This window comes from Myotis yumanensis, unplaced genomic scaffold, assembly GCF_028538775.1.
Source record: "Myotis yumanensis isolate MYYU_CA2020_CCGP unplaced genomic scaffold, mMyoYum1.0.hap1 SCAF_8, whole genome shotgun sequence".
NCBI lineage: Eukaryota > Metazoa > Chordata > Mammalia > Chiroptera > Vespertilionidae > Myotis > Myotis yumanensis.
Window position 1 is genome coordinate 89,101,011 of NW_027223759.1, and position 16,112 is coordinate 89,117,122.

The 16,112-nt window shown below is 42.6% G+C and overlaps 1 protein-coding gene across 3 annotated transcripts in view; it reads right to left on the bottom strand.

Annotated features, from left to right (window-relative positions):
- CNTNAP5 (contactin associated protein family member 5) overlaps positions 1–16,112 on the bottom strand; it is an 857,999-nt gene that overhangs the window by 340,895 nt on the left and 500,992 nt on the right. For all 3 annotated transcript variants that reach the window (XM_070423164.1, XM_070423162.1, XM_070423163.1), the window contains exon 11: positions 5,914–6,020. In XM_070423164.1, coding sequence (XP_070279265.1) covers positions 5,914–6,020 — 107 coding nt within the window. The remainder of the gene's footprint in view (positions 1–5,913; positions 6,021–16,112) is intronic.

A 16,112-nucleotide genomic window follows, 5' to 3' on the forward strand; every position in this document is an offset into this window, starting at 1 on the left:
AAGGTCAATTATTCTGAAAAGTTTTCACCTTCCACAGAAATTGACAGTGCCCTTACCCCATTACCTCGACATAACTGTGTGCATATATCTCATTTATCTATGTGCATATATAGCCAACAGCAGATTTATACTATGTTTCAGAGATTAGACACGTTCTTTAAATAGAAGATTCAAACATTATCCTGTCCTGACGAAGGCCCCGTCTAATAGCACACCAAATTATTATTTTTTGGTTAATTGTCTATTTCAGCAAATATATAACATGCCCTCTATGTCACCAATCCTTGGAAACACTTAGTACAAATATAAATGAGACACAGTTCCTTCCCTAAAGGGGTTTATAGTCTCAATAGAGAGTTAACATGAATAAAAATAATGACATGAAGAACTGTGGTTAGTGTCATAAATGCAAAGTGTGGACTCAACAATACATTACTGCTTTTCTGTTCTTTTTTGGGTGTCTACTTGCAGCTGGGAACATCTGCTGATAACCTTCAGAGTTAAGCATCTATTTACATCCTAATAGGAAACCCACAGAATAACTTTAGAATATGAGTTGACCTGAGCTAAGAGATATGAGTGATGCTTTTAAACTGATACACAAAATAGATTGAAACATAGAAGCATGGAACAGACTGACAAATTTCAGAGAGAAAGCACGGGTTGAGGGGAGTGGGGAGCGATTAACAGGGGAACTTATATGCATAGTAGAGGCCTGGTTATGAATTCATGTACCAGTGGGGTCCCTTGGCCTGCGGGATTGGGCTGAAACTGGCTCTCTGACATCCCGTGAGGGATCCCAGATTGCCAGAGGGTGTAAGCCAGGCTGAGGGACCCCACTGGTGCATGATAGGGGCCAGGGAGGGACATAGGAGGTTGACCAGTCATGGAGGAACCGTGGGAGGGCTCCAGGGCATGTCTGGCCCATCTCGCTCAGTCCTGATTGGCCAGACCCCAGCAGCAAGCTAACCTACCGGTCAGAGTGTCTGCCCCCTGGTGGTCAGTGCACATTATAGCAAGCGGTTGAGCAGCCTTAGCATATCATTAGCATATTATGCTTTGATTGGTTGAATGGCCAACTGGACAGACACTTAGCATATTAGGCTTTTATTATATAGGCTATGCATAGGCCATGGACACAGACAACAGTGTGGTAAAGGCCTGGGGTGGGGGCAGGTGCTGGGTGGAAGGGGTCAATGGGAAAAAAAACAAAAAACAAAGGGGGACATCTGTAATACTTTCAACAATGAAGATACTTTATAAATAAATAAATAAACTCACTTAGCAAAATCCCCCACCCTCTCCAACCTTTTGGTCCAACCATAAAATGCAATGTAGTTAGAGGACCATTTACCTACTATCGAAATAGCAAAAGTGTTATTCCTCTGTGATGACTATAGGGCATGATTGCCAGACAACTTGATATGCTTTCAATCAATACCTGGCTATTGACTGTCCAATGGGAGAAGCACTATCTCAGGCTTAAGAGAAAAAAAAAAATTGACATCCTCTTGCCAAGCTGAGAAGTGAGCTAAAAGGCATTATCAGGGTGTCAGAGAGGCTGCACTATGAAAGGGATTAGCAAAGGCTGAGAAATGGTGACTTTCATCAGACAGAACTAGTGAGAAGATCAAGGAAAGTCTCACTCAACAGGAGACACACTGATAATAATAAGTACTTGTATCATGTATTGAATTCACTCACTGTGAGACTAACAATCAAATGCATTGTTACTGACACCAGATGTGTTTTAAGAAGTACTTGTTGAATGATAAAATAAGATTATGTGGAAACAATCTTATTTCTATTATACAAGTCATCTAAAAAACAAAACAAAACTTTGCTTTATCTGGAACTCACCATGACAGTCAAAAATAATTTCCACTTCAATATGCAAATGCTTTAGTAAAAGTACATGTCAAACAGAGGGTAAAACAAGATGCCAGAAAATATTAATGAGAGTATAAACTATAGTAAGGTTTTAAAAAAGTAAATTGGTAATATGAATCAAGATCCTTAAAACTATTCATAATCTTTGACTCAATAATGCCATTTCTAAGACTAGTTCAAGGAAACAGTAAGACATGTGGGGTTAAAAAATAAGCACAAAGTTTTCACTGGAAATGTTGAATGTAATAACATATATTTGGAAAAAACACAGGGTCCCTCTCCTCAAAAGGCCAAAATATTAAAGTAATTAAATAAAAACAAAAGTCTCATTAATTAGACTATTTATGATGCAGTCATTAAAGTGGTATTTATAGATATTTTCAAATAACATCTAAAAAACTCTGCTCATAAGAGAAAGTGTACTCAGATTCCCTTCCAGAAAAGTGCTTTATAGGGATCCAATTTGGGCTTCAGCAATGAATAAAGCTCTTCATTTTTCCTGTCTTGAGCCAGGCAAACATCAGCATCATCCCAAAACATAGTATATATATTCCCACCACCAGGTCCTGGCTCTTGCCAGTCTCTCCAGTTCTAATTTTAGCAGTTCTTCAAGACCTGATGCATCTTACTTACTTCTGTGATGATTTCACAATTATCCTAGAACACAAATACTTCCTCATCACTCTGTCTTCTAGAATTGCATTGTCAATTAGGGTATCACAATATCATAGTATGTCTATAACTATATGAAGAATATCATGAATGCCCTATCAATAAGTTTACATACAGTGGTTTGCAAATGTCTTGTGTGTTGGAGAAAGGAAATCAGATATAGGGCCTAAGGATCTGACATCTTCCACCATACTTACTCCTTTCGAGTCCCAGCTCCAGCACTTACTAGCTATGTGATCTAGAAAAAGTTATGTATCCTTTCTGGGCCTCGATGTGCTCATCTATAAAATAAATCTTCTATAATAATTAAAGTGTAATATGCAAATAGATCAAATGGCCAAACAGTGGAACAACCATCCGGATGACCACACTATGACACCTACTGGTGCCGGGGCAGCCAAGGTGGGTGCGATGCGATTGGTCGGGGGCCTGACCATCGCCCATGATCACCCTGAAGAGGGAGTCCCAGGCCACTGGCCAGTGGGACGATCAATCAGTTGGAGGGCTCCATGATCACCCCAAAGAAGGAGGCCCAAGCTACCCCGTGGTGGTGCTGTGGTGGGTATGTGGGGTGTCCCTCTACGGGGGTGATCCATCATGAAGCCCCGGCTGGGTGGACAGAGCCTACCTATTTGGGGTGATTTATCATGGGGTTCCTGGACTGTGAGAGGGGTTGGATACTTCTCTACCATTGAGTGCACAAATTTCATGCACTGGGCCTCTAGTATGGTAATAATGCCATCTCAGTTTATCACATTGTAGACCGATCTGTGCATTATGCTCCCATAATAAAATAAAATAAAAATCATTATTTCTATCTTAACTTGGATTTGTAATAAGATGGACATGATATATAATGACCAAGTCATACCCTGAGTACTTAGAAGTTTGGCTTCAAGTACACAGCTTCTAAACTTGCACACTGTATAAAACCAATAACCATGGTAACTGTCTCTGGTGGTCTGATGGCCATGAACATTGGTTGGATTTCCAGGGCTTGTGCTGAATGGCTAAAATTATTTTACCTTTTGTTACTATTCTGGAGAATAGGATACAACTTAGATAAGAAGATTTCTAACCAAAAACAACTGACAGTCCTGATATAGTAGTGTTTAATTGAAGCCCACGGGAAACAATGATCTCGTTCTTTCCTTATATGGGGAAGCTGCCACAGATTGGATAAGAATTGCCCACATATTCATCATCATTTTCTTACATAGGTGGTTTTGAACAAGGTGCATTTGTAAGGTAACCTAACTTGCATACCCAAGTTTTTAAGTGTCATCAGATAATGGGGAAAGAATATTGAAATGGAATCGTGATATATCAAGTTTCCACAGCAACCTAATATGTCTAGACTCAGAATTCTCATTTTGTCATTTCTCAGAGAGTCCATTGGACACTTCTTCACCTCACCCAGATGCACAAGAGTTAAAAAAGTTTATCCTATCTGTTTTCAGTCAGCCCTATTGGTTCACATTTACTGGAACAAACCAATAATGAAAAAAAATTAAACTAATCCTGAAGAGCTTAAAAGGACAAAATACTAAGAGAACACTCAAGACATTATCAATTTTAAAAATTCTGAAGACCTTTTATTTACTTTTCTGATTGTAAATGATTGCTTTAAGAAAATATGCCCAACATACCAAGAACATTGTCATTTCCACAAGAGCAGAATATTGAACTTCCTTGTTTTGTTTTTATGAGGTGTTCTATGTGATGTTTTCTTCCCTTTGGCAGCTTGTATCTCTAATGCCCCACATGTGACTCGCATGCTTGCTAAAAGCATGAAGGCAAGTTTGATGCACTTGGTTTACCAACTGATTCAAAACAATGGTTCTTACCCAATTAGAGGTGGTGGGTGGCGGGGGTTTGTTAGAGGGAGGACAAATTCTCGAATTGCACAGGCATCCAAAGTGTGCTTGTCCAACCTCAGAGTCACACAAATGCTCCTTTTTTGTCCTGGCAGGGTCTCCAGAAGGAAACATGGGGGTTTTTAGTGTTACAGCCACAGTGTAAGCACTGAGCAATTTCACGGGAAGGAGAATGGGAAGGTTTTAAATAAATGATATTGATAAGCTTAGTATGCTGATTGTTCAGCTCATCAGCTTTACAGTGTTCCATCAATTTTATTTTCTTAAGCTAAAACATTCTATTTTTAAGCTGGTGGATGGAGAATATTAAAGTAGAATAGCATTCATAGGATGAACTCCTTAAAAGATTGTTAAATTACTTTAGAAAAAGTGAATAGAATAAACTTTAAAACTGATAGGAATGATGGCATGAAATTTTGCCAAAAATTAGGTAGCTTGGACTTACGTCTTTATCAGGGTTGAAACTGTACTGATGCTACATCAGACTCAACTCTACCGTGGCACAGGAACTCTGGACACTGGCCCTGCTTTTTAGCTCTACTGAACCCTCAGCTGCATATTTTCTAGGACTGGCTTAAAGACAATGGGACATTGGAAAAAGAGGATTATAATTCCATGCAAATAAAAACCACTCATTCTCCTGTGCCAGTCTTAGAAATTTACTTTTCTCCCACTAGTGATGGAGAAATTCCACCCACCCAATCCTCCAGCAAAAAAACTGCTTGCAGATTCAGTTTCCTTTTCCATTTTTTCCTAACATAGTCCCACCACATGTTCAGTTCAAGCTTTCTATTTGAAGCCTCCCAGACACTGACATATGGTCATCATACTTATCACCAATATGTTGGTTCTGCTGTGTCAGATCTCATGATAAGGTGGTGTTTCCTTCCCTTTTAAATTTAGGTGTGCCCATATGAATGTGAATAGAAGTGCTGTTAGCCACTTACAGGTAGATTTAAAAAACTGGCACATGTTTCCCTGTGTTTCCTTCTTCATGCCATGACAAAGTTCCAGAGAGGGAGCCTGTCAGCATCCCAGAATGCGACAATGTGAGCAAGAGCCCTCTGCCCATGTGTGATGGGCATATAACACAGGCATGGAACAACTGCTGGCCACTTGGGCCACTGAGATGTTGGGTTGTTTATCACAGTACAACTCAGCCCACAAAGACAACACAGTTGAGTTAATACCTCACACCTATGCACCTGTATGCACTTGTGGCCCCTTGTCTTGCCTGTACCACATTTCCCATTCCTGTCTGTCTTCCTCATAGGCCATACATTCCATGAGAATATGGCTTATATCCATGTATCCTCCATGCCCACCACAATGTTTAGCATATTGTATTATCTCAAGAAAGGCATGTTGAATGAATGAATAACAAGTGCCTTCCCCATGCTGACTACATCATGAAGGTAATCTGGTGTTCCTGGAGTTTTGCCCATTCTATTGTGGAAACCACGAATCTACTCACGGTGATGGCAGGTGGGGCCAACATAGCCCGTGTCACTGCAGTTACAATAGAAGGTGGTCCATGACTGGGAACAGCTTCCTCCATGTTCACAGTAGTTTGGCAAACACCTAGTAGGAGATAAAGCAGAGCAACCAAATCAGTAGGAATAAAGAGAAAAATAAATATCTACCTGCATGAATTAATAGAGTAAATTGGTCAGCTATAATTCTCTACCTAATCAGTCTTCAATCCATCAAAATAAAAACTGTGATTTACCATAAGAAATGGGTGGAATCATTGGGCAATAAAAGCTTTGAATTGATTTAGGCAATTAAATTAAGGATTTCAACACTGGGACAAAATCTCATTGATTTGAAATTACTATAAAGTAGTCAGAATCTGTAAGGCTTTTCATTTTCCACAGAACAAAATGTGCAGAGTTTGTCATTTCACATGTTGGAAAGGTTTTGCATTTTTAAAGAAAAGGGGAGATGTGCAGATAATTGTGGTCACTGACCCCACATTTGTCTTTTGGGGGTTGGTCAGGAATCTATTTCAAACCACTATTTTTAAAAAACAACATGAAATTTTAAAAGATGTACCTGCTCATTTAACATGCAAAAAAATTATATCATTGTTTAAAGTGCCAATGTCACCCTTACAATAGGCTCTTACTAGGTTATACTGAAAATAGTGTAACTATTCTAAAAAATTTTTTCACCATACATGTTAAAAATTCTCTGAAACATTCACATAATTTGACCCAGCAAACACACTTAAATAGCTCTATCTTTAGGATATATTTTAAAATATGGAAATTATGCATGCTACTTATCATTATTCACAATGATGTCATGATGAATCAAGTTAAGTGTTCAAGATTAGAAAATTTCTTAGGAAAGTTGTAGTACATAAAATTAATGTGCTATCATAAAGCTGCTACAAATGATGTTAGCAAATGGGATAATAATGGACTGGGACTGGATTAAGTGGAAATTCAAGCTGTAAAGCACGGACACAGCAAAATAAGAAAAACAATTTGTGTTGCAAAAATGATAGGAAAACAAAGGTTAAGTGTCCCTTGGTCTAATGGGAGTGAAGACAATGTTTTATTTTATTTTTTTCTGAACAGAGATCTTGGACTTTAAGGTCACACATTCCTGAGTTTGATCCCAGCTCCAGACATTTGCTACACAGTGCCTTTGGATAATTCTTTTCACCTTTTATATACATGAATTAAAATCTTGACACTGCAGGTCCTGTTACTACTAAGAGATAAGCAGGCAAGTGCATCATATTTGTAATGAATCAAATTAAGAGTAAAAGCAATGATAAATACAGAAATCTTGAAAACCATATTTACAGTTAAAAAACATCCCCTGGATTTAAAAGGGAGTGGGTGGGAGCAATGAAGTAACAGAAGTGGTCTAATGCAGTAAAAGCATTTATTGTGTAGCCACTGAGTGTGTGATTACCTTAAATGTCCTGTATAGGTAAGGAACCCTCTAGCAGTGATTGTTTCAAAGCCCAGAAACTAATATTCCTGCATATGTTCAGACGTATTATTAGAAAAATTCTGCTCAGCACAGCAAACACTCAATTGTGCTGACAGAGCTTATGTTTGGGAAGAGCTTATTGGTAACTCCTTGGTATCCAGCTATGGCTTAAAGAAAGGGGAAAAATAGGGTCCAGTGATTTTGCTATGGAATATGTCCACAAATCAAACCAGTAAATGAATAAACAAACCAAAAAAGTGATCTCTTTCCTGCACCAAATATTACCCTTCTTCTTGATTTTTACTTCCAGCTCCAGGTCTCGGTGGAAAATGAAAGAAACACGCTTGTCACTGAGATAAACCAGAGTCCTTACCTCCCACGAACCTTGTGCTGTGGCAAGTTACATAAGCAAGGAGCTCTGCCTCTGGGTGTGCCCTGATGGAGTGCCTGGCAGCTAGCCTATAGATGCCCACCCGCACCATACCTTTTCTCTTGCACCCTATACTTCCCTGTTCCTAAATATTGCTTCTTTTGCAGTTTATTTTTCTCCATAGTTTCTCCTCTGAAGCTGTCAAATTTGACATGTCCTCTCTATACCCTGTCTCACCCCATTCCCCCTCACTCCTCCACCCCAAACACACACACACACACAGTCAAACACACGCGTGTGTGCGCATGCGCACACACACACACACACATCCACACACAGATTTAAAGAAGGGAAGCTGAGCAAAGCCAGGCCAGTAGGTTCTTATCCTACAACTCAAGGCCTGTTGTGCAAAATTCGTGCACCAGTAGGGTCCTTAGGCCTGGCCAGCGATCAGGGCAGATCTGTGGGTTGATCAGTGGGGTGTTTGGAAGCCCGCTCACCAGCCCCACCCACACTGCTGCCATGGTTGCCTCCCTTTGCTAGGTGGCTAGCGGGAGATTGAGGGGGCCCCCGCTGGTACCTGTCTGGTGGTCAGTGCATGTCACAGCAACCGGTCGTTCTGCAGGTCTTTCCACCGTTCGTTCAATTTGCATATTAAGCTTTTATTATATAGGGTTCTTTTGGTTTTGGCATAAAAAAAGTTCAGATCAGCCTCTTTTTGGTGGCTGAAACTGTGAAATGGAAAACTCAGAAGTTCTCAGTGGCAATGTTTCACCTATGAGAAGATAGCTTTTCTTCAGTGAGAGATTGAGAAAGAGAGAGAGAGAGGGAGGGAGAGAGGAAGGGAGAGAGAGAGGGAGAGAGAGAGAGAGAGAGAGAGAGAGCAGACAGGTGCAGCTTATGTGGCTGGTTCCTCTTATTCCCAAAATTTGGTTGCACCCCTGAACATTTTGAGGTCTGGCTGTTTAATCTATATTAGGTACTGTGAGATACCCCAAGATCTTTTCAGGAAAACCCCATTTCATGCAGGCCAGCTCAAGTTGGAATTCTGTTATTTTATTCTAACAGGGTCATATATATATGACCCTGTTAGAATAAAATAGGGTCTAATATATATATATATATATATATATATATATATATATATATATATATAAAGAGAGAGAGAGAGAGAGAGAGAGAGAGAGAGACCTGGTGCACGGATTCGTGCACCGGTGTGGTCCCTCAGCCTAGCCTGCACCGTTTTGCAATCCAGGACCCCTTGGGGAATGTCATGACAAGGGACCCCACCAGGGCATGAATATGTGCACTGGGCGTCTAACATGCATATAAGATCTTTGGTTAATCTCTTCCTGCCCTCCCCTCTCACCCCTTCCCTCTGAGATTCATCAGTCTGTTCCATGTTTCCATGCCTGTGCATTGAGCATCTGCCCTCTGGTGGTCAGTATGCATCACAGCTACTGGTCGAACAGTTGAATGGTCAAACAGTCGCTTAGGCTTTTATTTATATAGACTAGTGGGCTGGTGTATGAAATTCGTGCATGGGGGATGTCCCTCACCCTGGCCTGCACCCTCTCCAATCTGAGACCCCCTCGGGGGATGTCTAACTGTCAGTTTAGGACTGATCCTACAACTGGCAGTCGGACATCCTTTTCGCAATCCGGGACTGCTGGCTCCTAACCACTCACCTGCCTGCCTGCCTGATTTCCCCTAATCACTCTGCCTGCCAGCCTGCTTGCCCCCAACTGCCCCCCTGCCAGCCTGCTCGCCCCCAGCTGCCCCCCCGCCAGCCTGATCACCCCCAACTGCCTCTCCTGCTGGCCTGTTCTCCCCCACCTTCCCTCCCTGCCAGTCGGCTAGTCCCCAGCTGTCCTCCTGCAGGCCTGCTCACCCCAACTGCCCCTCCCTGCCAGCCTGATCCCCCCCAACTGACTTCCACTGATGGCCTGTTCATCCCCAATGCCCCCCCCCCCCCCCGCCCAGCAGCCTGATCACCCAAAAATGCCCTCCCCTCTTGGCCCCTAACCACCTCTACCTCAGCCCTGCCACCATGGCTTTGTCCCGAAAAACGTTTGGAAGGTCTTCTGGAAGGTCTCCCAGTCTAATTAGCACATTACCCTTTTATTAGTATAGATAGTGACCTGGTGTATGGTTGGAGGCTGGCTGGTTTGCCCTGAAGGGTGCCCTGGATCAGGGTGCCTTGTCAGGGGCGGGGTGGCCTGGGCGAGGGGCCTGTGGTGGTTTGCAGGCAAGCCACACCCCCATGGGGTGAGGGTTTGCGCTGGGTGAGGGGCTGAGGGCTGTTTTTAGGCTTTCCACACCCCCTTCAGAGTGGGGGCTCCTGCTGGGGGACCTGGCCAGCCTGGGTAAGAGGCTGAGGGCCGTTTTCAGGCTGGCCACACCCCCTTCAGGATGGGGGTCCCCACTGGGGTGCCTGGCCAGCCTGGGTGAGGGGCTGATGCTGTTTGCAGGCTGGCCATGCCCCCCAGCTGGAACCCCCACCCCATGGGGGTGTGGCCAGCCTGGGTGAGGAGCTGAGGCCCATTTTCAGGCCCCTCCCTTGGTGGCCAGCCTGGATGACCCAAGCCTCCCACACTCTCAGACCGGCTCCATGGCCCCTGCCCACAGGCCCCTCCTTCAGCGGTTGGCCAGGGTGGGCAGGAAGCTTGGCTTCCTCTGTCTCCCAGGGCCACCTAAGAGCGCTTGCTCTGGCCTGCTCTGTGGCCATTGCCCACAGGCCCCACCTTCATCTGCCAGCCCAGGTGTGCGGGAAGCTTGGCTTCCTCCTTCGCCGGAGTGACCCAAGCCTCCTGCTCGCTCTGGCTGGCTTCGTGGCTGCCGCCATCTTTGTCCAGTTAATTTGCACATTCTGTCCTGATTGGCTGTGGGGCATTGCAGAGGTATGGTCAATTTACATATTTGTCTATTATTAGTGTAGATTTTATTGATTTCAGAGAGGAAAGGAGAGGGAGAGAGAGAAACACCAATGATGAGAGAGAATCATTGATTGGATGCCTTCTGCACACACCACACTGGGAATCCAGCCCACAACCTGGGCATGTGCCCTGACCAGGAATTTGACCTTGACATCCTGCTTTATAGGTCGATGCTCAACCACTGAACCACACTGGCCACTGGCCAGACCAGAGTCTTTTTTTTTTAAATCCTCACCTGAGGATATTTTAAGGATATTTTTCCATTGATTTTTAGAGAGAGTAGAAGGGAGGGAGGGGAGAGAGAGAGGAACATCAATGTGAGAAGGACACATCAATTGGTTGGCCCTCCTATAGGCCCTAACAGGGGCCAGTGATCAAACCTGCAAGACAGATAAGTGCCTTTCACTGGGAATCAAACTTGAGACCCTTTGTCTGCAGTCTGATATTCTAACCATTGAGAAACACCAGCCACAGTTCATCTCACAGAGTTTTACCATTTTATAAATCAGCATTCTATAAACACAAAAAGAAATAAAAACATTTTCAGTATAAACCCATTCTTTAGAGTATTTTAAAACTCATGATTGTCAAATCCAGTTGGGCATGCAGGAAGCGGGATCTTGGGGGAATGTAAGAAATATTTGGGCACTTTGAGCACATCTTTAATAAGCCTCACACAGGCCTTTGTATTGACATATTAATAAACTCAGTTTAGCCTTGCTGGTGCTGCTCAGTGATTGAGCATTAACCTATGAACCAGGAAGTCACAGTGCGGGCCATGCAGGAGGCAACCAATCAATGATTCTCTCTCATCACCGATGTTTCTACCTCTCTCTTTCTTCCTCTCTGAAATCATTAAAAATATATTTAAAATATAAATAAACTCAGTTTATTAATGAAAATGTTTGCTAGAAATTCATGTCTTTTATAATTACTCAAAACAAACAAACAAACAAACAAACAAAAAAAACCCAACAATATTGTATTCGAGTAGGGAAAATGAATACTTGTTTATGGGAAAAAATGACAAAAAAAATACTATGGGGCTGCCTCAGAGCTTGACTCACTCTGTTCAACACACACTGTGGTTGGGAGAACTCATCTGTAAAGTAGTCACTCAAAATAAAAGATGCATAACCCCATATTCCTTCTTTAAAAAGGGCAATTTCATGAGTGTAATTTCCATATTCTTTAAACAGTTCATTTTAGCTGGTGTTTTGTGTCTTTTTCTTCTACTTGGTATGAACTGAGCACTGAAGCCATGAACTCAGAAAGAGACTATTGCCGAGCTACCAAGGGGAAAGGCCTGCAGCAGGCGGTGGGCAGTCAGTCTCACACGCAGGGTGCTTAATTCAAACACGCTCGAGATGCTCACGCTGAGCCCTTCTTCTACAATCCTAAACAGATTGCATACCTGGCTGGGTCTGAGTGGATGTGCCATCTCTTGTGCAATGTTTAACAAAGAAAGTATTCAGCTGAACACACAGCTCCTTTGCACTGCTCAGGAGCTCACACGCACTAGTACAGTATGTGTGCCAGGGAAGCTCAGAGGGCGGGCCCCCCTGGAAGCTGTCCACCTGTGTAATGTACAGTGTACATTCTGAAGGGAGAGGAAAGAAGGTGTTGAAGCAAAGGTTGAAAAGGGTTAGGAATGGAAGGAGAAATAAAAACAAAAATCAATACAACAGGGACAAACGTTATACACACATTTTATGTAAGATTTTATAAATTTCCCCCAAACCAGCATTCTTCCAAAAGAGAAGGCCCGTTGGGGACAATGGAGGTAAGAGAAGAAGTGGGAAGCAGAGAGTCCACAGGGGCCCCTGGCCTTCAGCAGTGCTTGCCATCCAGCCCGCACAGGTGCGTGGTAGTGGCTTCGCTGTTGTGCTGTGATGTGCTGGGTTATACACAAGGAAATGTGAAGAGACAAAAGTTTCTCTTTCAAGGCTGATGCACCGCAGGGGAGACAGCAATGGTGCTCTTCAAAGAAGGAAAATGATTTTACAAGTGAGGGGAGAATGAGCTACGCAGAGGCAAACATTTCTAAGAATTTAACCCCAGCCCAGTTTCAAGCATCTTGGCACAATTCTCTCTGTTACCAGCAGGGAGAAAGGTGACTCCAGTGGTATTCCTTGAAAATGACCAGGGTGGTGACTTCACTCAGTTCCCCTTAACTGAAAAGGAGCAGGAGTTTCCTGCTGGAGTGGGCGGGTCCTGGGAAAGGCATTGGGAAAGGAGGGTGATCCAAGCTACTTCCAGAAAATGCAGCCTGTCAGTTTGCTTATAATTTAGAAAGTTTCATAGAATTATGAACTGTTGGCTTTTCTTAAGCAAAAATCAGATACAGAACAACAGTCACAGCCAATGTCATGACTTTATATGCCAAGTTTATATTTTGAGTTCAGTCTTCTCTCCTGAATTCCAGACTCACAAATTCAGCTGTTTGCTTCACAACTCCACGTGGGCGTCTAAAAAATATTTCAAAATGTGATTGTCCCAATCTAATTTCTTAGCTCCTACCTCCTCCCCCGTCCCCACCTTCTTCACCCACATTCTTCCTTCACTATCAGATGACAGCAACTTTATGCTTACACTGTGCTGACCCCATAACTTGAAGGGCCTTCCCTTCCCTCACAGCCTGCATCCGAGGCAGGAGACACCCTCTGGCTCTGCCCACAGAAGTTTTCCTGCCTTCGACCACTTCTTTCACTGTGCTGCTACCACTTTAGTTTGAGCCACCAGCATTTATTGCCTGAACAACTATAATTATCAGCTACCTTGCTTCCAGCTTTCCAGCTTCATCCCTTCAGTCATTTCCCAATGCAAGAGCAAGAGAGGGCCTTGTAACACTTAAGGCAGGTCACATTAAACCCTCCAATGGCTTCTTGTTTTATTCAGGATAAAAGGAACATCTTTCAAATTACCTACCAGTTCCTGCGGATCTGTACCCCCTTTAATTCTCTGAACTTGCCCTATTCTTCTCTCTTCTCTTCATCTGTTCCAGCCACACTGCCCTCCTCACTGCCCCTAAAGCACAGACAGGCTCCTTTGTCAGAGTGTTTGCACAGAAGTTCCCTCCGCCCAGAAGCTCGTGCAGGGATGTCCACATGACCCACTACTCACCTTGTCTAGGCCCAAATGGCACCTTTTCAAAGAGACCTATCACCAGCCTGCTATTTTAGGTGGCAACGCTCCCTCACTCTGTACCTCCAATCCCCTTTCCGAGTCCCCTTTTTTGTCCTGACACTATCTTCTCACACATGTATACTCTGCTTATGCATTCAGTTAATGATTTGTTACCTATCTCTTCACAACAGAATGTGAACTCCATAAAGGCACTAGTTGTTGTCTGCTTTGTTCACGGAATACCAATGCATTACACAGGAAGGCACCCAGGAATCATTGCTGATAGAATGAATGCATGAATGAATGCATGAATGAATTAAAATATTTCTGGGGCGCAACAACCACCTGAAGCTGCCTTCTTTCAGCTAAGCCTCTTCAGATAGCCACAGTCTATCTGGCCTTCACTTGTTTACAATTACTTGCCTGCCACTGAACAGCTGAGTAGGGTGAGGGGAGATGAAAGCCTCACTTTTTCCATTGGTGAAGGGATAGTGAGGCAGGTAAAAGGAGCCTCTGTGCTGCGCAGGTGAGGGTCAGTTCAGAGAGGGGAGGGGAAACCCCGTGAGGTGGGGCAGATGGACACCACCTGGGCTCTCTTTAGTGTCTGGTAAGGACGGGAGGAAATGACACATGCTTTTGAGACTACCCTGGCTGTCAGGGCTGTGTTACGGGGCACTAATGACTTTATCTCCTAAGGTAATTGTCTCCAAAATGGTCAGAAGCAGAACACTTTAGAATGATGCAACTTGAACTCCTTTGAGGAATCATCTAGCATTCCTGATAAGTCTGTGTTTAATTTTGGATAGATTTTAATGAGATAAAAAGTCTGTTTGAGAAATTCAAATTACCTATGTAGGTCACATTGATTCCTGTTACTTTTAACAGATAATCAAATATGTGTTGACCTTTGTGATTATACTAATAGTATTAACTAAACATTTATTTCCTGGCTAGTCTCTAACAAAATATCACCACAATGAAGCAATCTACATTTGGCTTTGTAAGACTTTCCCATAGCCAAAAGCTTGAAATGAACTTTGGCATGCACTCACAATCCCACCTGGATGTTACTTTAAATATAGCATTTCCTGTATGTATAGATGAAGAATGTAAGACAAGTTGAGGTCACAGAGCCAGATGGGAGCCATGCTACCTGCCACTAAAGCCTGAATTCTCAGCACTGTGCAGTCCTCCCTTTCCACATGCCAGGTGGTCAGTCCATCTCCTTAGAAGTGAACTCTGTGCATCTTAAGGCACCACTTCCTCAAAGGATGCGGGAAAGGGGCTTAACATAGTTGCCCACTGATTACAGAAATTCCTTAGCAAACTTGCAGCTCTCAGTTTAGTTCTTAAAAATAGTTTTTGCGGGAAAGAAGTCAATGACAATGTTCAATTGGTTAATTGGGAGGAAATAAGTAGCATAATAATATAGAATTCATTCGATAAATTCTCTACAGTGATGAAGAGTAGGGAAAGCATTTTCAATTCCTCTTCGTTACTAATTTGTGAAAGCCTTAAAATAAGTAGCTAAGAATATAGTTCCTGTCTCTACTCTGCTTTTATTTTAATTTTACTTTTTCAGATAACAGAGATATTTTCTACATTTTTTAAGCCATAGTTAATGTAATCACGTCTAGACTCTTCCTCCTTTTGGTAGAAGGTCCTTATAAGTTACTAGAAGCCTGATGCATGAAATTCGTGCAAGGGGCTCGGCCCCCACTGCCAGGGCTTTGTCTGGAACATCCTCTGGTCTGATTAGCATATGATTCTTTTATTGTTATAGATCATTGCAGATAAGACAAAGCCATTTTACTGACTCAAAGATTGGTGACATCTTACTTAAAATAAACTTAAGTAATGTGTAATCTTATAAATATAAAAAATGCAGAAGCCCATCACGGACTGGTAAGCAAAATGGAGAATACATTGTGAGTCTCTCTTTGGTTTTTGATGCAGGGATATTAGGAGCCTTTGATTGAGCACCTATATGTAGGGGCCAAAGTGATCCATGCCTGTACCTTCATCACTTAGTATAGTCAATGTCTTCTTTAAGTGTGACATTTTTAATCCCAGACATTCCTGAATTCAGTATTAAAATTTTTAAATAAATAAAATCTTAGTATTAATATTTTGGGATGAAGAAGGAATATGTACTGAAAGATAAAGATGGCCCCAAAGCTGATCTTAGCCAGAACATCTATATAATGTAACTTGCAACTTTCTGGGAAGAAACTAGCATTCTTGACTTTGAAAAAAAATGCTTACGGGTATTTATAATGGATTTTAATAGAC